General features: G+C 50.2%; 1 protein-coding gene across 5 annotated transcripts in view; it reads left to right on the top strand.

The window, feature by feature from the left end:
• The first annotated feature begins 450 nt into the window (after positions 1 to 450).
• Positions 451 to 24,715, top strand: part of LOC120370684 (carboxyl-terminal PDZ ligand of neuronal nitric oxide synthase protein-like) — a 174,216-nt gene continuing 149,951 nt past the window's right edge. For 3 of the 5 annotated variants that reach the window (XM_039485739.1, XM_039485736.1, XM_039485738.1), the window contains exon 1: positions 452 to 784. In XM_039485739.1, the coding sequence (XP_039341673.1) occupies positions 680 to 784 (105 nt within the window). In that variant the 5' untranslated portion in view covers positions 452 to 679. Of the gene's footprint in view, positions 785 to 4,169; positions 4,323 to 24,715 lie in introns of those variants that run through there. The other 2 variants (XM_039485737.1, XM_039485740.1) reach the window with 2 other exon arrangements.

Genomic DNA, 24,715 nt, shown 5'->3' with positions numbered 1-24,715 from the left:
GACCCCGGGGAGCGAGCCCTGCTCAACGCACTGCAGTGGGGGACTAAGCCTAACTCGCTGCTCTGGGCCCCCCATCTCCGTCCCGAGAGGATTCGGGGCGGGGGGAGCAGGCCCAGCCCTCCCGCCCCCCAAAGGCGTCCCTGGCAGCGGGGGGGGGGCGCTCCCGTCCCTCGGGGCTGGGGAGAGGCGGTCGCTGCCGCTCCCCGCACCAACGCTCCGCTCCGGGGTCAGGGAGCCAGCCGGGGCGGGCCTCAGGCTGCTTTCCTCCCCCCTGGGCCCGCCATGCACCCCCCGGCTGCAGGGCTCGGCAGCGCCCGGCCCCGGCTGACCGCAGCGGAACGGGCCGGTACCAGCCTTGCCGCGGCACGCGTCTCGCCACTGCCCGCTGGGCCCATTGCCATGGCAACCGCCACCCCAGCAACACCAATGACGCGGTCCTGTGGGGGAAGGGGTTCCCCGGCCGCTCCTGCAACGGCCCTTCCCCCCGCTCCGGCCCCGGTGCCTGTCCGGCCGGGCTGGCACTGCGCATGCGCCCCGCCCCACCCCCTCGTCCGATGGCCACTGGCTGCCGGGGCCGGGCGGGGGCTGCAGTCGCCCCGCCCGGGGGAGGAGGGAGCGCGACGCCGGGCACGGGGCGCGCTGAACAGGGGAGCCCGGCGCTCCCGGCCCCGCCACCACTATGCCCGGCAAGTCCCGCTACAACCTGGTGGACGACAGGCACGACCTGCGCGTGCCGCTGCACAATGAAGACGCCTTCCAGCACGGCATCTGCTTCGAGGCCAAGGTGCGGGGCTGGGCGCTGTGCGGCGCCCCGGGGCGGGCTGGGCGCTGTGCGGTGCCCGGAGCGGCTCGGCTCGGCTCGGCGCGGGCTGATGCACATGCAGGACCTAGCCGAGGGAAATGCCCGTTTCCTGGTCCCGTGCCCTGGCCTCTCCCCAGGGCGGGCCGGGAGCCGTGCTCAGGTGGCGGGGTGCGGCGGTGGCGCGCTGCCCGGAGCCGTGTGCGGCCCGCACCCTTCCCGGCAGGCAGGCGGGTTCCCTTCCCTCCAGCGCTGAGCGCTGCTCTGGGCAGAGTCCGCAGCGCCCTGCGCCTCAAGCCTGGGAAAGGCTGGTACCGCGGGCCGGGTGTCGGCAGGTGGGGAGCGGGCGGGCTGGGCACGGCGAACTTCAGCAGGTCGCCAGCGCAGCTATGAGCGTAGGACTCGGGCTCTGGTTCGTGACTGGTATCAGGTGGGAACTGTGCCCTGCCCTGCCTTGCCTCTCCTAAGCCAGGAGTTCGGTCTGCATTAGGGGTTCGCAGCTCGGTGTGAACTGCCACTTCTATTAAAACATCAAAGGCATTAGAGGGCAAGGCTGTCTCGGGAAAGGTCAACACCCCCACCCCCTGGCTCGGCCAGGATGGTTTGCTACGGAACATTATTAGTCTACTGTTTAAGTGACTCAAGAAGCCCAGCTTCCACCATTTCTCTGGGGAGTTTATTACTCAGTCTAGCTTACACATTAGGGTAACTTATACTTCCCTTTGTCCTTTCATCTAGACACTGAAATGTGTTGTTATTCCTATTTCTTATTAGTCTGTTGGCCCAGAACATCTGTGGTCTGGCTCAGGTTTGGAGTAGGTGCAAAGTAGCAGCTGAATTGGACAGTGACCATGGAAAGATCAGTTTTGCTGCCCCTGTTTAGATCATTGGTCCATTTAGTTTTGGATGCTGTTTCTGGCAATGGCTAGTGCTTGATCTGATTTTTTTTCAGAGGAAAACAAACTTTTTCCTATGCTCCGTACCTGGCCAATTTATATAATTTTATACAAGATTGGATGGGGGGGTGAAAGGTTATCATTTCAGCCCTGTTTTTTGCCTCAATGGCCTTCCTTGGGTTGACTGTTCTGCATAAAGAATTTTTATTTCTTATTCGTTGACTGGTCTTCAGTTTCAGGTGACACTGCCCCATCACGGGAAGACTGGCCATTTAAAAATAGAATGCATTTATATAGTGTCTTTTTCTTCTCAATGAATCCCAAAGTGCCTTGCAAACTTAACCCATACATGTAGGAATTGTTCCTTCCACCTCTGGTGTAGAACATGGCTGGAATACATAGTAAAGCCTACTGTATCTCCTTGGAACTGCAAGGTGGATTCTTGAGAAGGCAGAATGGATCTGCCTGGATTGAAATTTTACTAGAACAACTAGGTGAAAATGGCAACAGGAGATTTCACAAGTGATCAGGATCTCTGTTGTCTCTCTTATCTAAATGACACTGCTGAGGACAGGACAGTTGTTCCTCACTACAAACACTGGGGGCATTTGTTCCATCCGGACTCAGAGCAGAGTGCTTCCTGCAGCACCCATGCCTGCCTCTAGATACTCCATCCAAGTGCTTCTGGCCACCTTGGCTCAAGAGCCGGCAACGGCACCACAGCGCTTCATGATTCTGAACTTCTCTGCCCCATTTCCACTCTCTCCCACTCTGAGCAGGCCTGTGGAAATTTGGAATTTATACCCATCCTGATCTAACTGCCTTCATTACCCTCTTTTGGATTAATTCTGTCTCTGCTACAGTCATGGAACTAAAGCTTAAGCCTGTTCTCCAAATAAAGTTGGTTTGCAGCAATTGGTTTGCAGCAATGTGGTTACAACAGTTTTAGTTCTTCTCCCCTTTTCACGCATCACTTTATACTCTTTGCTTTTTAATTGCTGCTGCATGGTAAGTGTATGTTTTCACTGATAAAGGACTTGCCTCCATGTGCACAGCTCCTGCTGATGACAGTGGGCTTTGGATCAGGCCCCATATCTTTTTCCCAAGGGTTCCTTCAAGTTACAAGCCCCTTGGTGTATAAGGGAAATTTAGTTTGTTTTGGCAAATGAGCTCTGCCCTAATTTCATCTTCTGTCCTGCTCTTTTAACATCCACCTTAAGTTTCTATAGCATTAGCTGCCTAAACAAAACAGCTTAGTGAAATCTGCCATTGATACTGACTTGTTCGTTCTCTTAATCACTAATAAATGTCCCATCATGTTGGGTGCTATACAAACTCAGAGTAAGACTTTTCAAAAACACCCAGTAAATTTACAAAGTCACGTAAATTAGGAGCCTAAGGCCCTAAGTAGTTTTCACCATGGAATTTAGGCTATGTCACTTAAGTGCTTTTGCAAATTGTACTTCCAGTCCCTGACTCAAAGCGGAGATACTAACAGTCTTGCAGTCTTAATTTCTAAGACAAGGCATAAGTGGATTTAAAAATAGGAGAGAGGATGAGGGTAAACAGTGATAAGTTCACGTGGTTACACAGGTTGCCTAATACACAACTTAAGGAGTCTGATTCAGTTTCTCTGCCTTTCACTGGTCCCTATTTTTAAACACTTTATTTACTAGTGAATTAATCCCCTGCCTATTTCTGCTGTTGTTAGCTGCATCTGTCTGCGAGTTCAAGTCCCTTTTACCAGATACAGTTTCCCAGATACAGTGATGTCAGTGGGGTTTTTGAGATGCTGAAGCTGGGTACGCAGGGCCAGGGCTGGATTAAGGCATAGTGACTGCAGTCCCATGATATGTTGGGACTTGTACTGTGGTGTATCTAGGGCACTGAATTGCCTTAATCTGATCCTGGGGGAACCCTTCTGGCCTTAATTCACTCTCCCTCCTGGGCAGATCTGGGAGCTGTTATAGACCACTCTTTGGAAGGGGCAGGGTCCTGGTCCCGTGTGATTGGACGTAGAGGAGTGCTTTAGTCCCGCTCCCCCACCCCATATTCCCTCTTTCGTGAGGCACCTTATCTGCTGCCACTGGACAGCCCAGAGGAGAGCTGGGGCCTTCTGCCAGACTCTCCTGTTCCCAGGGAGGGGACTCCTCCCAGGAAGTGTGGCGAACAGCGGGAGCCTTTCTGGCTGGAACTCCTTGCTACTGATAATAAGATCCTTGCCTCCCTATCTTTCTCAGCTGCCTTCATAGTGCACTACCATCCTATCTGTCTTTGTACCTCCTTTCTGTAAAGGTTCAAACATTTGTTATTTGGCGGGCCCACTGTGCTATGCATTTTGTGGTGCAGTGTGGGAGGGCAGGGATACAGAGGGACATGGGTTTGTCCCTACAACTACAGAAGCATTCTTGCTAGTGAATCTGGCAGCAAAATACCCCTCTGTGTTGGATTTTTTCAATCTCTTGCAGATTTGGTCAGAGTTTCACGCATTCTCAACACTGGTGATTCCCTTCCAGACTGAGAAAAATTTGGTGATTCTTCCCCCATGACCTCTGACCCTGAGCAGGTGGCATTTGGTGACAGTGTCCATAATAGGGATAGCTGATCATGGAGGTTGAAAAGCAAAGGTATGAAATGTTGCCTACCTCCCAATTCAGTATGGTGGGCAGGGCTGTCATGCTGAAGACAGAGGCTTCATCTGAGGCTACTTTGGGGAAACACCCTATCTGAAGTAATGTTTGTTTGATGGGCAGCCGTGACACTTCACTTGTATTGTCAGTTGGTGGGAGCTAACCTGCAGAGGGACAAGGAGGGTGATGGGATGAGAACTTTCAAGGCTTCTGCAGCTGAAGTTGGGTGAGCCTTCTTTGGAGGCAAGCCTCTGCCTTGCTGTGCATGGCACAATCACTCCACAGCCTGGCCCCCTGGGAGGGCACATGTTCATCTGCATGGGCAATTGGCTGACTGAGGACACTGCTGTGGGGGGTGCTGAGCCATGGAAGAATTGGTCTTGGAGCCAATCTATAATCTACTCCTTGACTGTGTACTGGGGATTGCTAATCATTGTCCACCGGAATTGCCCAGGAATAGAATTCTCTTCCTTCCCCCACTCCATGGCCAAGTGTACTGATTGTTACCTTACTCCCTCATCCAACATCCCGGTCCCCCTCTCACAAGGGGTACCAGAGTGGAAGACAATCTCTTGCTCCTGCCCCCACTAAGTGCTCTGCCTTCTCCAAACATCCATGTCGACCTGGGGCATGGCAGCCTGGGAGCCAACTGTCTCATGCTCTGGGTGATGCAGAGCATAATACTGGGTCAGCCCATGTTCTTTTGTCTGTCTCTGGATTTCTCCACTTACTCTGCCCCAGCTGTCTGTCTACTTCGTTTCTCCTTGTCACCAGCCTGCCTGTTTCTTCAGAGTGGTGCATATTAACCTTGTTTTCTACAGATATTCTCGTTTCTTCTCTTTCCTTGTTTACTGTGATTTGCATTTACACCAAGGAGCATCCATGTGACCCTGTCTTCCCAAATTTGTGTGCTGCTCAAGAAACTCCTACTGCCATATTGCCTGAGCCATCTGTGTTCTGCATTTCTCCATCCTCTTATTAGATTGGCACAAATTAATTAAGTACTTATGGCTTCTCTAATTCTTATCCTGAAGAATCCCAAAGCACTTAAATAGCATGGCTCGTCCATCTCTTAGGGGAATGCAGCAGGTGTTCTGCAGTAGCTTCTGTGCCCAGGAGTGGTGAGAAAATCTCTGAATAGAATGGTGGGGAATATTAGCATGGTGAAATGTAATTACCCATGTAGGAGTTTATCCTGGAGGCCAGGGTTAACATGCCTCTTTTTCTGAGGAGTGTCCTGGGGTTGTTAATATCTGCCAGCAGTCAGGATCTGTGATTTATAGCCCCTAGAAGGGCAGGAATGGCTCTCTGTGCTTCTGTAGATTAGAATTCTTAACCAGCTTGCTTGGGGCTTTGTGTAGGAGGTGAGCGCAGGCCTGAGTCTGTATTAATTGATTTTACACTCAGATTGGCGCTATCTGCAGCTGCCTGCAAACAGTACTTGTATTAAGATACATCTCTTACCTGGAGTAATCGGTACTCTGCTGTACCCTGTTACACTCAATTCTTAATACTGATCAGTGAGCTCTGCCTGAGCGAGGGCCTAGCTGGACCATTGGGATGGGGGATTTGAACCCAGGCCTTAGGTCACTGTTGAAAACCAGGTTTTTTGGCTCATCCGAGTCCCCATTTGTCTCCTTGTGAACCCATTGCAGGGCTTGATTGATTTGGGCTGCTGAGGGCCCCACAGCTGGACCAGCAGGAGGTGCTGCAGGGCAGGACTGTGCTGCAAGTGGCTCTGGCTGCTGGTATTCACGGGCCACTGGGCTGAGCCCCACCTTGCCTTTCTTTAGTAGTACCACTTAGCTGTGATGTAGCACTCTTTGTCACAAAGGCCATCAGTATCCCATTAGACAGCCCCCCCCTTTGAGTATCCCATTAGACAGCCTTTCTTTTCCCCTTCTCTCCAGCAGCACCCTGGGGAGAACAGCAGGTGGTAGGTGAAGAAAGGGGATGGGCTGGCAGATTGCAGCATCATGGGGCACATAGGGGTGGCTGGGCCTCTAGCTCCTGAGAGAGCTGATCCCTCCTTTGCCATTGTGCAGTAGTGCTGTGAACTGCACGTGCTCACAGGGCACCCTTTCAGTCCTCCTGGGGGCAGAATCAGGCTGGCCCCCGAGCCAGTGCACTGGTGGGTAGTTCACACCCACATCCTGAGCAGTACTGGGGCCCAGGCAGGGAAGCAGAGGTGGAGGGAGTGAGGAGCTGGCCATCCTGTGATTGCCAGGAGGCAGCAGGTGGCCTAGGAGGGCAGGGGCTGCTGGTGCTGGTTGTCAGAAGGAGTAGGGGGGCAGTGGTGGGAGAGCAAGTGGGTTCACAGGAGCTGTTGGGAGAAGTGGAAGAGCCTCAAACTGATTGAGTGGTTGATCGTACTTGGGAGAGCAAAAGTGTGTGGGTGGGTGTCCAACTGCCAGCTGTAGCCCCACCACTTATTCTGGACACCAGCTGCCACTGATGAGCAAAACTGGGGGCGGGGGAAGCAGGCTGGAATACCAGCAGGTCAGGACTGAGTTGCATTGACACAATGGTGAAACTGCCTGCCTACATTTCAGCCCCTTACTATTGTTCTGCTATTAGCAGAAGCACCCACAGATTGATCAACTGATTGTGATGACTTGCTGCTCCCACCCCAAAACAAACACAAAGTACTAGTACACCAGCTCCAAAGCAAACTGCAGCATCAGAATGTGGCATAATCAGGGCAGAGGCTAAAGAGATTTGAGTTCCTTGAAGCTGCTTGCAACCATATGGTCTGGTTTGGGAAGTCAAACTAGAGTTAAGTATCTTCCATGGATTATGCTAATCTATTTTCTAGAGATAAATCCAGTAGTTGGCAAATCCTGCTCCATCTTCTCAGGGACAGCAATACATTTCACACCTTTTGATGTGTTTTTACTGTCCTTGTCTCCTAGCATCACAGCTCTTAGTGCATCTGAATTTGTCTTGGTCAGGCTGATCGGAAGCAGAAAAGTCGGCTCCACAGAAAACCTTGTGAGTGGGTTTTTAGTTTTGTTCTGCACACTGTGGCTTGCATTCTTAGCATGAAATCAAAAGCCAGAACTCTTAAACTGCTGAAGACTTGAGATAAAAGAACCCTGAGCTGCACTTTGTCATGGGGGAACCGGTGCAGATTCCCCATTCTCTTAAAGATTTCTTGTTAAATAAATAAATGGATATTTAAAGAGTAACAGTGCCTTCTCTGCTGCTCCTTCCTCTTTATAGCTCCCACAGTTCCTCTAGAGCAGTGGTTTTCAAACTTTTCTGAGTACCCAGTTGAAGAAAATTGATGCCTGTGACCCAACGGAACTGGGGGCTCGGGCAGAGGGTTGGGATGTGGGGTGGGGCCAGGAATGAGGGGTTCCAGGTGTGGGAGGAGGCTCTGGGCTGGGGCAGGGGATTGGGGTGCAGGAGGGGGTCAGGGTTCTGGGCTGGGGGTGCAGGCTCTGGGGTGGGGCTGTGGGTGAGGGGCTTGGGGTTCAGGAAGGGCTCTGGGTTTGGGGGGGCTCGGGGCAGGGGGTTGGTGCGTGGGGTTGGGATGCAGACTTACCTCTGGTGGCTCCCGGTCAGCAGCACAGCCCGGGTGCAGAGGCAGGCTTCGCGCCTGTCCTGGCATAGCGGACCATGCTGCGCCTGAAGCGGCCAGCAGCAGGTCCGGCTCCTAGGCGGAGGTGTGCAAGTGGCTCCGTTCGGCTCTTGCCCGCAGGCACTGCGCACCGCCCCCCACCCAAGCTCCCGTTGACCGGTTCCAGGCCAATGGGAGTGTGGAGCCAGTATTCAGAGCGGGGGCAGTGTGTGGAGCCCCGTGGCTCCCCTGCCTAGAAGCCAGACCGACTGCTGACCAGAGCGACCCAGTGCCTTACATGCCGCGACCCTACTGGGTCGCGACCTGAACTTTGAAAAACACTGCTCTAGAGGATCAAATGCTTGCTTGTTAACCTCCCTCTTTACCTTTTAAAACAATGCTGTTGCAAAACAAAATCCAGGAACTACCAACTGATCCTTAGTGTGGTCAACCTCAATCATTTGAAGATCATGAGTCAGGTTCCAAAAAATCATAATATATATAATCTTTTTTAAAGATCAAATCATGTTTTTGGTCTGCCCTCTGAGCTCCCCTGGTCACCCCGATGCGTGTGTGACACTTGCATTACTGCCACCTCCTTCCCGCCCCCCCCCCCAATCAATTTATAGTAAGGCTGTTTTGTCCCCTGTTGCAGGAGCTCTTGCTGGGGCCCGATCTTGGATTGGGGCTTTGTTGTGCTGGGCGCTGTCAGGGGCGGCTCTAGCTTTTTTGCCGCCTCAAGCACGGCAGGCAGGCTGCCTTTGGTGGCATGCCTGCGAGAGGTCCGCCAGTCCCGCGGCTTCGGCGTACCCACCACTGAATTGCTGCTGAATCCGCAGGACTGGCGGACCTCCCTCAGGCAAGCCACTGAAAGCTGCCTGACTGCCGCCCTCACAGCGACTGGCAGGCCTCCCCCACGGCTTGCCGCCCCAGGCACGTGCTTGGAGCGCTGATGCCTGGAGTCGCTGCTGGGCACTGTACAAATATTGCCAGGTCTTTAGGGCAGGGGCTGTCTTATACTATCAAATGCAGAGTTTGTGATGTGGAAACTGATACCCACCAAACTCATTTCCTGTGGGCCCATCAGACATTTGTTAGATGGGAACAACTATTGTGCTAGGCTTGTTCTTTAATTGGTCACCTCCAGGCAAAAGGCTCTGTGTCCTGAGGCATCAAACCCACTTAAATGTGCCAGTGTGACATCTTTCGGAAGGAGGCTACTTTCTGGAAAGAGATGTTTATTAAATCCAGTTCTGATCTTTGTGGAGCTGACGTTCCCCCTTTCTGTACATGCTGCTGTGAGGGATAGCTCAGTGGTTTGAGCATTGGCCTGCTAAACCCAGGGTTGTGAGTTCAATCCTTGAGGGGGCCATTTAGGGATCTGGGGCAAAAATCTTGTCTGGGGATTGGTCTTACTTTGAGCAGTGGGTTGGACTAGATGACCTCCTGAGGTCCCTTCCAACCCTGATGTTCTATGTCTGAGTGGCAAAATATCCTCCTCTCACTGGCAAGCCCTTGATTAAAGGGACAGTTCCTATTAACGAAATACAAGTGAACATGAAATAGTAAAACAGATCCCTTCTAAATTGATGGTCTGCAATATAAAGTCTTTGTAATATGTAATTTTCTTATTCTCACATGGGTTATTAGCAGGGTTTGAACCAACAACCTTTAGATCCACAGCCCAGCCCTCTTCTACTCTAGCCACAACAGTAGCTGGGGGAAGCATGTTTTTATCTTCTACTCAGACAGTCCATACAGGGAAACCTAGTATGGACAATGCCAAGTGGATTACACCAGTGCCTGTAACAGCAGTGAGACACTGGGCATCAGGATTCTTGGTTGGTTTTTTTTTTTTTTTTTTTTTTTTTTCTTCCTGGCTCTGGGAGCATTTTGTGGTTTAGTGGTGACTGGCAGCATCACCAGTGTAACAACGGCCCTGTTTGGGACAGCTGTGGAGTCTGAACTTAGAACCTCTGGATGTAAAAGCATAAATCTATACCAACAGAGCTAAAGAACCAGCTTCCTAGCATGATTATGGGTTGACCACAGTTTTGTAGGGATTAATCGCTGTTGATGTTTGGTGGCCTGTGTAGACCATTGTGTGAGGAAATCATGTATTGCCAGTGATGAGCCTGTTCTGCAGAGAGGACTGCAGGCTTCAGCGCTGCCACTGAGAGAGGGATGGAGGCTTCCTTCGGGCAGGAAGGAGATGCCTGGCTGAGAAGCAGCAGTACAGCTGGCAAAAGGCATGCCAAGTTGGGCCCCAGGTTACCAGGCAAATGGTGGGAATGGCCCTTTGGAGAAGGACAGGAATTTATTCAGAGATTAGTATTATTTATTGTTAGGCTGGAGTGCATAGGAGTCCTAGTGCCTTGCTGGACCAAGGCCCTGTTATGTGTTTGTACAGCACCTAGCACAAGATGATGGTCCCTGTCCTAGAGAGCTTAGATTTGTGAGAGTGGTGTTGGCTGGGCAGTGGGAGAGGGAGTCGCATAAGGGGACCTGGTGGTGTCCATGTCTGGTAGTGAGCAGGTCTACCTAGTACGTGGGGCTTTCAGAGACATAGAACATGCATGTCAGCTGGATGCTCTCAGCTGTGGCTGTTTGTGTAGCAAGGGGCTTTGGCTACACGACTCAAGTAAAATGTGTTTTAAAGTCACCCCCAAGGTTTAAGTGAGGCTTGCATGGCCCCCTCCTCCCCAAGACTTAGCTCCCTCCTGCTAAAGGGAGTGGGTCCTGGGGGTGAGGTGGTTTTACTGCATGGGCTATGGGGCAGTGGAGAAGAAAGGAAGGGTTTTTTCGTATGGGAAATATTAAGCTCTTTGTCTCCCCAGGTGAGACGCACACCCCTTGTATGCATGACCCACTTCTCTGGCCCCAGCTTCCCTGCTGTCTCCTCCTGTCCCTCATTCCAGGGACACTTCTTGCTCCTGGGGTTCCCTGCACTGTCCATGCTTTGCTAGTGTCCTGCCACCTCTAGAGACCTCCTCTTTTTGAGAGTGCTGCTCCTTCATCTGCCCCTATTTCTGCTCCAGTCTCTCCCAGGCCCCACTCTATTCCTCGCTGCAGCTTCTCCCCCCTCCCCCATCTGGGCTGAGCCCAGAAGCCAGGTTACAAACATACAGAAATACATAACATTTCTCCTTGTTCTCTTAGAACAACTTATTATCTCTTAGCCCCCTCATTAATTCTGCCCCAAGTACTGAGATGTCTGCTCCAGGAATCCTATGGAAGACAGCAAGTGTGGGGCTTCAGCAGGCTGTTAGAGCCCAGGACTATTAGAGCCCAAACAGTGTAACGTGTAAATTACAGCTCCATCTTCCAAACATCTGTCTCTTCCCAGGAAAACTCAGTCCTGGAAGGAGATGCAACAGGCAAAACTTCCAGAAAGGTGGATTATTTTTGGAGTGGATACAGGGAAGGGGGTTTGAAAAATCAGGCTTGTAAAGGAGAGCTAACTGCTATATCCGCTGCGGGGGCAGAACTCTACACCTAATTCAAGCATTGTGCGTCAGTGCTAATCAAACTATAGCACAAAGCCCTGGAAGCTTACCCATGCTGGTACAGAGAAGCACACAGACATGTCCTGCTCCAGCATGTGCCTCTCCTGTGCAGGGGCGGCTCTAGAGATCACGCTGCCCCAAGCAGCGCGGAGCGCTGCGCCGCCCTTCCCCGGTCCCGCGGCGGGTCCCCTCTTCCCGCGGCTCCGGTTGAGCTCCTGCCGACGTGCCTGCGGCAGGTCCACCGGAGCCGCGGGAAGAGGGGACCCGCCGCAGTCTTGCCTGCGGCAGGTCCGCTCATCCCGGGCTCCGGTCGACCTGCCGCAGGCATGCCGGCGGGAGCTCCACCGGAGCCAAATGCCGCCCCCCCGGGAAACGGCCGCCCCAAGCGCCTGCTTGGCGCGCTGGGGTCTAGAGCCGCCCCTGCTCCTGTGCCACTTCCTAGGTTTCTCTCTTTTCCCCACCTCTGGGCTCAGCCCTGAAGCAGGGGTCAGAAGGGGTTCGAGGAACCCGGGAAGGGGAATGGAACGAGGCCTGGGAGGGGCAGGTGAGTAGATAGGTACTTTCCAGACTCTGACTATTACAGTCTAATGAACAGGGATTAAACTCGCACTGAACTCACGGATGTCTTTGTCTACCTAGGTCTGTTTGAACTCTTGTATCATGCCTATCCCTGTGTATAGCGAGACATAGTGACCAAGGGAGCCTCTGCCACTTCTGGTCCTTGTTTCTTTTTCTTCTTCTCCCTCCCACTCCTGGGGGAAAACAGGGTGTGGATTTACAAACCTTCCACCTGCCTCCTCTAATTCAAACAGGGCTGAAGTGGAGGGCAGTGTGATGTGCTCAGGGTAACTTGTGTTGCCAAGGAGACGTGATGCTAGTTAGTTTCCTTAGGTGTGATGGTTTTATGCCCAGATGTATTGCAGTGCCGTAGTCCAGATGGGCAGGAATCAAGGCCTGTATCACTGAGGCCAGCCAGGATAGGACATGCTCTCCTAGCCAGCCAGAGATGACCCAGCGCGTTGCTCATGGATGCTGCTATGTGGGAGTCTTGCATCAGCAGGGAGTCTGGGAGCTTCCTAAATTCCAGATTGGCTTGTCCATATGTGACTGTCTTAACTCAGCAATTGCATCATGGTCACAAGCTGCTCCAAGTGCTTTTCTCTGATACCCAGCATTGCCTATAACTCCAGCCAGCTGTTCTTCATCTACGAGCTGACCTGCCTAAGGTTGAGGCCAGCTTGTGGTGAGTGGTGTCACAGAATGGGAAGGATAGATAGACTGGTGGGCATTTGAGCCTCTGATGTCTCCCCAGTTCTCACAGCTGGTGCATATAGCTGGTGGATAAGACCAGAGAGAATTTATCCTTGGGATTCTGCAAGTGAGGGCTCCTATAGCAAACTCTGCATCCATTGTAAGAGCACCCCCTTAAAATGGGTACTATAGAGCAGTCTAATGTAACTTGACAAGTAGTATGTGACTGAGACCCTTCTCTATCCTGTACTGGGGGTGCATGGAGAATTGGATGCCCTAATACTGAGCCATTAATAATCCCTCAGCCATAGCCCTATCTGTACAACAGATGCTACCTGTGTGGATCTGAGGATTTAAGGGGAGATGTAGGATATGTGAGAAATAACATGTAGCCCCTCAATCCATAATGCACATGCAGAGGGTGAGTTAGGATTGCAGCTGTACCCAAGCCAGTTTGTGGCTTCAGAGAGCTTCCCCCTGGAACCTTGCTGTTCCTTTTAGTGTTGTTTTTAATAGTGGCATGTTGATCATTGCCTGTTATGATACAGAGGAACCCCTATACCTTTCTGTTTTGGGCTTCGCTTCTTGAATCTCCCCACCACCTCCACCCCAAATACAAGTTGTCAGTACTTCATCCTGTGTTGACTTCAGGTGGAGCTGTCTGAAGTTAGATTATTTCCATGGCATGTCCCGTGGCTGTGCCATAGGAGTGAGTTGATACCCCATCGAAGCTACCAGCCTGGGTTTATACAGTCCATGCAGAACTGGATATGCCATTCACACCATCTGATGGGGCTGAGCCTGGGGCCACTGCAGCCACGTGGCTAGGCCAGGCTGAAAAGCAAACATTTCCATACCATTCAGCTAGCTGAGGTCCGACTTCCTATTTCTATGCGTTCTGACCGTGCGCTGTGTGATCTGACTCAACTTCCCCTCTCTCTCCTCTTTAAACAATCGCTGTGTTACTGGGAAGCTAGTCCCAGAGGAAGAGCAAGGGGGTGGCTGAGAGGAATGCACAAATACAGGGGGCTGGAGCACTGTATATCCGAGCTGTGTTGTGCAGATTCCAGCCCGTGGCCATAAAGCTGGTGTGGGAGGGGGGGATCTGTGTGGAGAGAGAGCCCACCCCTGCTCTGTTCTGCAGCAGTGCAATTCAAGAGGCTGCTGTTGGAAGCTGTGTGCCTCTTCCTGCAGTACAGCTCTGGCACTCAGAACAGCTGGGGGTAGGGGTTCAGAATACAGCAATTCCTGCAGATCCTGGGACAGCCACAGGCTTCACCCACTCATACCACCAGCCTGCAATGGGGGGCTGGGTTCAGCTTCTCTCCTTTCTCCTACCTGCCTGGGCTCTCACTCTTCCCCCTGGGATTTCCTGGTGATCCCATTGGAGCTGGAGCATTAGGCTGACAGTGATAATGGAGTAGGAATGAGAAACATCCCCCCATTGCTGGCTCAGTGACTTCCCAGTTTGCACACCAGAGGAAATCCAGATGGCATCACATCTGTGCTCTCCACCTGACTGTCAGGTCCCACAAGCTAAGCAGTGTGGGGTCTGCCCCCCAACAGCTGGGAGAGCCCCCTGGACATGGCAGAAAATGCTGCTGCTAGATCAGGTGGCTCTCCCTTCTGTATGTTGGTTCTGAGCCAGTGCCCGAGCTGGGTCTAGGGGGTGTTGTGTTGCTTTTTCAGGTGACTTAACCCTGCCATCCTGACTCTTGGTGGTTACTAAAGAGTAGGGAACATCTGCAGAACCAGCCTCCTTCTCCAGCACTGTGAGTAGCAATTGCAGCGTGGTTGGGAAGAGTGGGCTGGTAACCGTTATGCAGTCACAGGGCAGAGGGTTGAAGCAAGGGGAACAGGATTTGCCGAAGGGGCGTGTGGACAGGATGTAAAGCTACAGGCTCTGGTGAAGTGGTGTGTGCAGAGGGAGGCTGGAGCATCTGTTTACCAATCCAGTTAACAAGTCCGGGAGCCCCAAAGCATCAGGAATAGGCTCTCCCTCCTCCCCCACGCATGGCATTGTGTGCGTGGCAAGTTCCCCCAAGCACAGCACACTTGCCTCACCCACCAGTGGAGCTGCAGAGGAGTCAGGCAGGCACTTCTGGGTGCTCAGGAAACAGGAGTTTTTGCAGCTCAGTGTGGAAGGAGCATGTTGTCTGGGGGCAGAGCAGCCACTGGGGCACTGGTACACAGGTGCCTTAACCTGTGAGTGCTGGCTAAGCCCTGCCTTTCTTGACCAATGTCTGAGCACTTGGAACTGCCCTTGGACTCTTCTGAAAACACTGGGCCTGAGCATCACATCTGTAATTCACTCCACAGAGGGGAGCTACTGGGATCTTGGACAGACCCAGCTTTGCAAATCCCTTGTGCATCCAGCCCCTAGATGTGTGATCAGATGACTCCTTGCTCCTGCCCAAAACCTTAGTGTCCCTTCTAATGGCTGTGTGTGGTACCTGGCATCTCCCAGTGTACACTGGCAACAGGAGAGGGCTGAGCTTGTTTCCATGGCCAGCATTTCTCCTCCTGCCGCTGGGAAGAAGGTGCTGGTTGCTGTAGCCTCTCCTTCCCAGCTGGATAATCAGTGGCGGGCCAGTGCTCCTCATCACTAACATCAGTGTAGTGCTTTGAAGGATGAAGTGCATGTTCTAATTAATGGCCATGGAGAGGTGATTGTACTTTGCAATGGCCACCCAGTTGTTTAACTAACTCACACATCAGGGATCGGGTGGGCAGGCTTGTTTGGGGGTGACCCCCAGGGTCAGACTGAGGCCACAAGCTCTGGGTTCTTGTTCCTCTCAGGATTGCTCCTTCCTATAGCTTCTTGGTCACGGGTTCACAGATGCTCTTCTGCCAGGGTGCTCCTGGATGGGCAGGCCTCCAGTGGGCCAATGTAAATGGGCAGTGTTCCAGGTCTGACCTCTACACACCCTGCCCGACTGGCAGGTAGGCAGAGTGCCTCTTGTTTGGCTGGTCTGGATTGACATACCACGGGCTCATGCTGCACTCCTCCCTGCCACCTCAGAGCTGACTGGGGCAGGTTTTGATACTTGAAAAGTGAAGAAAATTCTTTCTCTTCACAAAGAATGTCAGAATCTGGAAGCTGTTTCCATTTTGTAGGAGTCCAAACAGAACTGTTATTTTGGAGGGGGTTCTGACAATGGCTTACAGCAAAATTGCATTTACCAAAAATTTCTGTTTTGGGGAAATGAGATGTTCCAATAACTATTTCAGTAACAATTTCCTGAAAACAAAGACACTTTTTGAAAGTCATTTGCAAAATACCTCGTCTTTTGATGTTGCTTTTTGGGGGAGAACCAGATCAGTGGTCAGGGTCACCAGTGTGGTTAGTTGTTTGTTTGTTTGTTTTGTTTTTCCCTCTGTGCGCCGCCCCAGCCCTGCGCAGACAGTCAGCACAGCAGACCTTGAGTGAACTGCCCAATGACCACAAGATATGTTAAGGGACGAAGGCACCCAGCCAGGTTTATTGTCAATGAAGCATGGTACTAGTATACCCGCAGACTCTACCGGACCACTAATACATGTATGCCCATAACAATGGACCAGCTTAGTGAACGGCGGGACTTTCCGTTCCTCCCTAGGCTAGACAATGGTACTTCCTCTGAGATACATCTTTCTATCCCAATACAAACAAGTTAGTACTGCCCCCTAACATAGTTAGTTACTGCCCCTTGACATGGCTAGTTATCACCCATCACCTTGTACAGGTTGGTTCGATCAAAACATCTCTATTATGTACCGTTATCCTGACTTTATCTTTTAGGAGGGGTCATTGTGTTCCTGTTGTTCTTGGGAAATGTTTTTGTACCATCCTTGATATCGGGATGTTCTGGTACCACTTGATATCGGGATGTGTTTGCGTGAGTACTCGGTGCTTAGCACTTCTTAGGAATGTGTATCGGCAATATCAGCCCTGTTCTTACCAGATTCTCTGAGTAGATCCTGCCTCATACCAGGCCTCTGATACAAGGGCTTATGTCTCAGGTTCTCTTCCTACTACAGGGGGGAAAGTATTTTGAGTAGCTTGAAGTCCCAGTGATTAGCGCAAAGGTGGCTGATCCATGCTGCTTCTGGGAGTCCCTGGCAAATCTACCTGTCTTCCAAATGGTGGTGTCAGGAGGCTTACCTGGGCCTGGCTTGCCCCATGGAGCAACACCAGGGGATTGTGCTTTGAATGTGTGGGTTGCTAATTCGCAGTTGTCCATCTCTGGGAGTTGGGTGCTGTGTTGTCTGTTCTCACCAGCTGCTGTACCTCTCCTTCTCTGGCACCCTCAACGGCCTAATGGACCACCTCAAGAGCCAGACTGTAGGAGAGGGCCCACCCACTCACTCGGCTGGGAGGAGGACATGCTTTGCTTCCAGCATAAGGGACTGGGGTTCGCCAGATGGGCATGTGCCTGCTAGCTGCATTCTTTCCCCTCCGTGAACGTGTACACTCTGCTGTGAGTCCCATTTAATTCCTCTGAGGCCTGGTGTCTCGCCTTGCCCTGGGCTGGGCATCAGCAAGGGGAGCAGCAGGGGTGCTTAGCCAGGCTGTTCTGGTAGCACAGTGGTGATGTCAGCAGCGAGTGGGGCTGCAAATACACCCTGCAGAATTGGTGCTTTGTGTTTACTTGTCCGTGACTCTGGGTGATGTAGCCCAAAGCAGCTCCTGGGGTTTGCAATGTGACTGCTGCCTTTGTATCATTGCCAGAGTGCCTCATTATAGAAAAGATTCCCCCCCATGGCCTGTTCATATGGCGCTTTCTTCTAATTGGAATGATGGGAGTGCTGAGCCAGACGAGGCCTGTGTGGAGAATGTCGCTGCTGGAGACTGAACAGGAGTGCCTGAACATGCCTGGCACTGTGCAGATGAACCCATTGATGTGGCCTCTCTTGGCAGCGCAGGCTGCCAGCTAAAAGTGCCTGGTGGCCCTGGCTGTTGTCTAATCCAGCAGCATTGCTGCCTGCGGAAAAGACCAGGGCAGCAATAGCAGGTGTGACTCTTGGTTGGGATTGAGTGTTGTTGGCAAAGCTGTATGCAGAGTCCTGCCATGCCAGAGTGCCCCAAACTCCCTGCTAGCATTTCAGGTGCATTCTCTGCCTTTCCACTTCTCTGTCTGCCACAGCAAGTGGCTTAGAGCTTGGCCTCTGCAACATGCTCCTGGGCAGGGATTAAATTTCAAAGTGTGGAGTCTGTGCTGACTGACAGGAGGTGCCACGCTCTGGGAGCATTGCAAGGGCACAGACTTGCCCCATAGTGTGCTGGAGGTAGAGTAGGCCTAGGGGGCAGGGACGTTACTTGGATGCCCCAGCTTTGTCCACATGATAGCTGCTGCCTGGAGAGATGAGCGTGAGGAGTGCTGATGGAGAAAGGGGGTCGGTAGGCTGCCAGCTGGAGGTGGAGTTCATCCAGCCATCTCTGTCCTCTCAGCACCTGGATGCCTGCCTGCCTTGCCATAGCCACATGGGCTACTTTGACCAAACTGGGAAGGCTTCACCTGCTTGTGTTTGCCCTCACTCTCCTCACGTGGGGCTGAGATGTCACCATGAAGGATCGTTTGTTCACAGCACATGAAATGTGTGCCGCCACTTGGCTCTTGCTCCCTCCTGAAATGAGGCTGCGGATTTAAAGGCGATTATTCCTAAAAGCCCAGATGTTGGCAAGCTGCATCCTGAGCATTCTGTATGCTGTGCACATATGGCTTCTCTTAATGCCCTGCAGGCTTTGCAGAGGGCTGGTTCTTCTCTGGTTCGCTTTGTCAAACCACTTACACACACACACAGCTTTATGTTCCTACCTTTGTCCTGAGCTGCTCCCCTCCTCCTCCAGCCCACCAAGTCCTGGTTGTTCACAGCTCCCTATCCAACCAGGCCCCTGAAATCTACAGCTCCAGCACTCTGCACACAGTGCTAACAGAGACCAGCCAGCAGAGGATCGGGGCCACTGTGAGCTGTTGAGCCCATTCTTGTCCTGTGTTTAATAACTGAAAGCAACAAGGCATCCCTGGGAGCTCCGGAACTCCAGACCAAGGTTCATGAGTGTCAAAGGGCAGGGGCCTCCCATCTTGTAATGTAGCACTAAGGTAGAGTGAGTTCTTCACCGGCCCAACCCCACTTTCCATGGTGGGGCCAGCTAAACCTGCATGTGGTTAGGATATGGACTTTTCTGCATGACCTGGAGCAATGCTTCCTTTAATGGCAGAAGGCAACCGAGAAATGAAGACTGCTACTTTGATTATCCCATATGGTACCCTGCGTGCCACCAACCCCAAGTCGAAGTGTTGTACAAACACTAGTATTATGTCTCAAGCACCCTGTGAGGTAGATGACTATTATGTCATTAGCAACAAAAAATGTCGACCATAGTTACAGGACAGAGGATTCTATCCTGAGAAGCAGGGACTCTGGCAAAGATTTGGGGGTCGTGGTGTATAAACAACTGAACATAAGCTCCCAGTGTGACATGGTGGCCAAAAGAGCTAATGCAGTCCTGGGATGCATCAACAGAGGAATGTCGAGTAGGAGCAGAGAGGTTGTTTTACCTCTGTTTTGGGCTCTGGTGCTACTGTTGCTGGGAATCCTGTGTCCAGTTCTGATTTCCACAATTCAAGAATGTAGGGAAGGTTCAGAGAAGAGCCATGAGAATGATTAAAGGATTAGAAAACCTGCCTTGTAGTGAAGGGCTCAAAGAGCTCAATCTGTTTAGTTTATAGAGAAAGCTAAGGGGTGACTTGATAACAGTATACAAATGCCTACCTGGGGGACAAATAACTGGCTCTTCAGTCTAGCAGAAAAAAGTGTAACAATCTGATGGCTGGAAATTGAATCTAGGCAAATTCAGACTGGAAATACAGCATAAATTTGTAATAGTGAGAGTAATTAACCACTGGAACAATTTACCAAGGGTTGTGGTGGATTCTGTATCACCGACAATGCTTAAATCAAGACCGGATGTTTGTCTACAAGATCTGCTCTAGGAACTATTTTGGGCAGTTGTCTGGCCTGTGCAATACAGGAGCTCAGACTAGATAATCGGAATGGTCCCTTCTGGCCTTGGAATCTATGAATCAGTGAATTATTCCACATTACAGGTTGGGAGGAAAGTGTTAATCACTCAGTATGAATCTGAACAAATCAGAGCTGGTAATAGAATGGGAGAGTCCTGACTTGCAGTCCCATGTTTCAACCACTAGACAAGCTGTGCTGCTATGTACGTACATCTCCTGCTTTGGGACATCTGTCTCCAACTTCATTGGAGGGAGATCAGATTAAAACGAGGCTTCTCATTTTTAATTTTTCTGCTGCTCCTGATGTTCTCACGTCTCTCCTTTCTGCCCCAGCGACATTCCTGGCTCCTCACCTCAGTCCTTATGCTAGTGTCTTCCACACCATTTGCTCCCTCTGTGCTGCCACACCTCTTCCCAACTTTGAGATTCACTGTGGCCAGCGTGAAACCTAAGGGAACAAAGAGCTGGAGCAGCTGTGTGTCTATATGGTTATCAAATGCAATTTGCTAATAAATACAAGTGGTTCCTCAGGCGCCCCTCCCCCTTCTCCCAATGTTATCTTTTGCGAGTAAATATCAGTTTGGCTCTCACCTTGTTGCATTTCTCACCCTGTGCATTTCTCTGGTCCTTGCTTATGATGGGGCATCCGTGGCCACTAAGAAGAAACGTCACGTTTATAAGCCTATTAACGCCCATCCTCGTTGTTGCTCTGGCTTGCTGGTGGAGGCGAAAGAGGTCCCAGAACACTTTCCATTATAAGCTTCTGTTTTCAGAGGACTCATAACTCTCTGAAACACTATTTATCTGAGATGAAATTTCTGTGCGTGTTCTCTGTTCTAAAGGCCTTTTCTTTGTTTAAAAATAACTTGGGAAATTTAGTTCAGCCACTGGAGTTTATGAAGCGCAAAAGGTGGTAACCTCTTCTTATTTTCTAAGTTCTAACATGGTTGTGTGCAGGTTTTCTGGGCCATGGGGGCAGAGGAAGAGGCATAGGTAGGGCTGCAGGCAGGTGATGCTGCTGGCTACCCTGTAAGTTAATTCCCAGGATGACAGGGGGTCTGTGAGAGGGGATCCTCCTGTTTGGTCCGTGCTGGTTAATGCAAGGTTGTTGGTGGAATATCTACCACCCAGAATCTGGTTAAGGGAGAGACCCAGGCTTGCATATATAGCTGCAAATCTGATTGGCTGGCCCTGCTGACCTACCTTGGTGTAACCACATCCAGTTTGGGATTCAATGCAGCTTGAGCAAAGCTGGGACGGAATAGGCAGTGGTGTGGCTGGTGCTGCCCACATCCACCCTGAAGTGGAGGAGACCTCCTGTTCCAAAGCTAAATCTGATTGTGCCCGTGGTGTGTTGGAATTAGAGCCCGGGGTTGAGAGTGATGAAGTTTTACGAGTTCTGGTGCACAGCTCTCCCGGCTATGCTGCACTGCACAGTCCCAAGCCCATTGTTTAAATTCCTCTCTGTGGTGGCTTTGGAGTCACCAAGATGATCTGCACTTAGTGATGTAATGGTCACGCTACTGGCAGGAGTTTTAAGTGAGCTCCTGCTTCCATGGCTGCCATGGGACTATCCCATATGGTTGCAGGTTCAGCTCCTATAGCAGGTTGTGCATGAGGTAGGTATCAGGAACTGTACTACTGTCATGGCCCGATATCTGCCACCCATGCTCTGAGATCAGAGCACCCTCCCCCTGTCTGTGTGAGAGACCTGTTCAGATGGCTTTGTGAAGAGTGATGTTCTCCTGCTAGGTCGCTCGGAGGCTTTGATGGGGCTTTCCAACAGTCTTTTATCCTCCACTACTGATAGTGTGGTCACTAGAGGCCCTGGCTCCATCCTCACTGGGCGCTGTAACTCAGGGATGGCCTATGACAGAGGAAGCAGAAGGGAGGAGGTGGTGGTACATCCAGGGTGGAAGGCTGTTACTGAAGCAGGCAGAGTGCACCATGGTGATCTTCCGCGCTCTGTGCCATTGCTGTGTGAGAGGCACAGGAGAGACTGAAACTGGCGGGGCCACCGGAGCGACCCAGTGGGCTGGGAATGCCAGTCTCTGGGGCGCTGTGTCTTCCCAGCACAGCATTCACTCAGCAAAAGGAGAGACCATTCAAATATTATAAAGATCCTTCTTAAAGCCAAGTGTGGGGAATGATGTGGGCCAGGCATGGTGGGAGGAGGTGGATTCTCAGGGCCATGATCTGCCCCAATCCATGCTTGCATGTGCAACTGCTGTCAGAATCAAAGGCAGACTGTGGCCCTAGAGGTCACACTCACATGTGCAGAAGCAGCACAGGCAGCTTCTGTGCATGAGAACTGAATGTTAAAACCCCCGGGACTTGGATTCTGGCAGCGTGGATTTGATTTAAATCATGATTTAAATCACTAAATCGAGTCTTTCTGACTAATCATGGATTTCTACATAAAAGTGCATTCTTGTTGGTTCTAATAACCTTAATACATCATCTTCACAACTCAGATAGATAGATGTAGGTTTCATTTTTAGAAGGTACACACTATACATTTTTAAAGTGATTTATTTTGAAAACTTTTCAGATTAGTTTTACAGCTATATCAGAAAATGAATGATCAGTTATTTCATTTTCCAAAGGTAGTTGAAGCAGATATTTATGAAGTCATTGGGAGATGAACTATCTTCAATTCAACAGGTTAATCAATATTTGGAGGATTTTCTTGCCATGCTGTATTAGGAGGAGAACATCACCAGACAGACATTTAAACTGTTTTATTTAACTAAAACAACATTATATGTATTCTGGATTTTTTTCTTCAACAGTAAACATACATTATTTTAACAAAACAAGCATATGAATTTTTGAATTCTGTTAAACATTCAACTTTTTTGAGATCAGGTTTGTTTTTTGTTAAAATTGTTTAAAATAGTTAAATGAAATATTTAAACAAAAACCCACAAGTTAAATCGACTTTGTCAGCCAGGTCAACGTGAGAAACTTAAAATATTGTCTTCTGCAGCTAACTCAGTCGTCTTCACCTTCATTTTCCTGTTTGTTCATAATCTGGAAAAGAAAAACAAGCTTTCCTGCTTTTGCAGGTCCCAAACAATTTCTCAGTTTGGAATGAATTAGTCCAAAGGAAGAAAATATTCTTTCTACACTGGCAGAAGAAGCTACTGCTGTTAAAAGTGAGATTATCACTTCAACAGTCTCTGAATCCAAGTGCTTAAGTGACATCCATCAGTTCACTGGTGTGACTTTCTTTAAAATATCATCAGCAAACATATTTCTTGAATGGTTCTTATTCCCAAACTGGGTCTCTTTTATGGCCTGCTGCCATTATAGGTTTTCCCTTCTAGTGAGAGAACCATATGGTAGATCTCAAATCAGTGAAGGCTACACTCCGAAAAACCTCTGGAATATGCAGCTCAGTTTCACTTTTGTTTCTACTGCTTGTCCCTCCCTCATCACATTTATCTCCAGATTTCTTCTCCTTGTCCAGATCTGTTCCACCCCCAACAATCTTCTATTCATTGAACTTTTTGAAACTTTTCACTTTTAGAGAGACGTACACAAATTTGGAGAGGGACAAGAGGGTTGAGGTCTGTTATTTCTCACCTCAATCTAATCTAGCAACATTTTTGCTGTTAACCAGCATGTTACCTCTGGAGACAAATCCACAGTTTGAGAACTGCAAAACTAAGCATCTCCGATGATATCTTCTAGTGTCTCATACTAAAGAATTAGAATTTATAATCCCTATTCCATGGTGAGATATCTTTGAGTTTAATAAAGTGGATTTAGGGTCTTAGTTCCCTGATGCTACCAGCCTTAATTAAGTGGCCAGTAGCCATTAAGACCCAGTAGCCATACATCTGGGAAAGAATTCTCTGCAGTAACTCAAACCCTTCTCCATCTAGTGTCCCATGACTGGCCGTTGGAGATATTTGCTGTAGCAGTCACAAACAATCTCCTCAGGGCAATGCTAGCCCTCACTTTGCTTTGCAGTGGTCCTCGAGCCCTTGTCACTAGCTACTCACAGTGATATCAGGTAAGCTATCCCCAGGGAGGGGAGGGATAGTTCAGTGGTTTGAGCATTGACCTGCTAAACCCAGGGTTGTGAGTTCAATCTTTGAGGGGGCCATTTAGGGAACTGGGATAAAAATCTGACTGGGGATTGGTCCTGCTTTGAGGAGGGGGTTGGACTAGATGACCTTCTGAGGTCCCTTCCAACCCTAATCTTCTATGATTCAGGGGGAAAGCATACACACCAGCTTGTTTGATTCAACAGAGGATCAGGTCCTATGTAATATCACAGCACTGAAATGTATTTATAGTGAAAACAATCATCAGTTTATTAAAGGTTAAGATTTAAGAATTAGGAAGAGGGGTATGGGAAACAGGTTATACACAGTACAAAACGAATAAACGCTTTTTAGAGATTAACCTCAACTTTCACAGGCTAACCATTTGTGTAAAGCAGTCTAATCTCATTCAGTGTCCTCTTGCAGCGTTTCCAACCAAGCCTGCTTGGGATCCTGTTTTCATGGATGTAATAACACTGTCTGATTATGTCCTCAGGTGCAAGCTGCTTGCTTGTATGTGTTATAATGTAGTTGCTAATTACATAACATTGTTTTTCTGTAAAGGAAAAAAAAACGAGGAGTCTGGTGGCACCTTAAAGACTAACAGATTTATTTGGGCATAAGCTTTTGTGGGTAAAAAACCCACTTCGGATGCATGGAGTGAAAATTACAGGATCCTGTCTTGTTAAAGCACAATTGGATGGAATGCAGCGAATGGAGCAGCTGTTTGATATGTATTTATATCCACACGTTCAATGTGTGTTCACTGCACGCCATCCGATCTCCACAGCGAGCGAGACATTCTCCATCCAGCCCTGCAGAAAAAGCAGCATGTGACCTTGTAATTCAGGCCTGCTTTACAATGCATATGCACAAGGACACAGAGTTCAGGCTGCCTGTGTATTTCCTGGGTTGGAGTGCTCCTGGTTGTATAGGTTTTGTATGGAGATTCCTGGTGGATGGGGTTTTTAAGAAAAATTATAGAACAATGGAGTCCCATCCTGTGGAA

The sequence above is a fragment of the Mauremys reevesii genome, linkage group 8, assembly GCF_016161935.1.
Source record: "Mauremys reevesii isolate NIE-2019 linkage group 8, ASM1616193v1, whole genome shotgun sequence".
NCBI lineage: Eukaryota > Metazoa > Chordata > Testudines > Geoemydidae > Mauremys > Mauremys reevesii.
The sequence above is the reverse complement of the archived record's forward strand: the minus strand, read 5'-3'. Positions and strand labels throughout refer to the sequence as shown.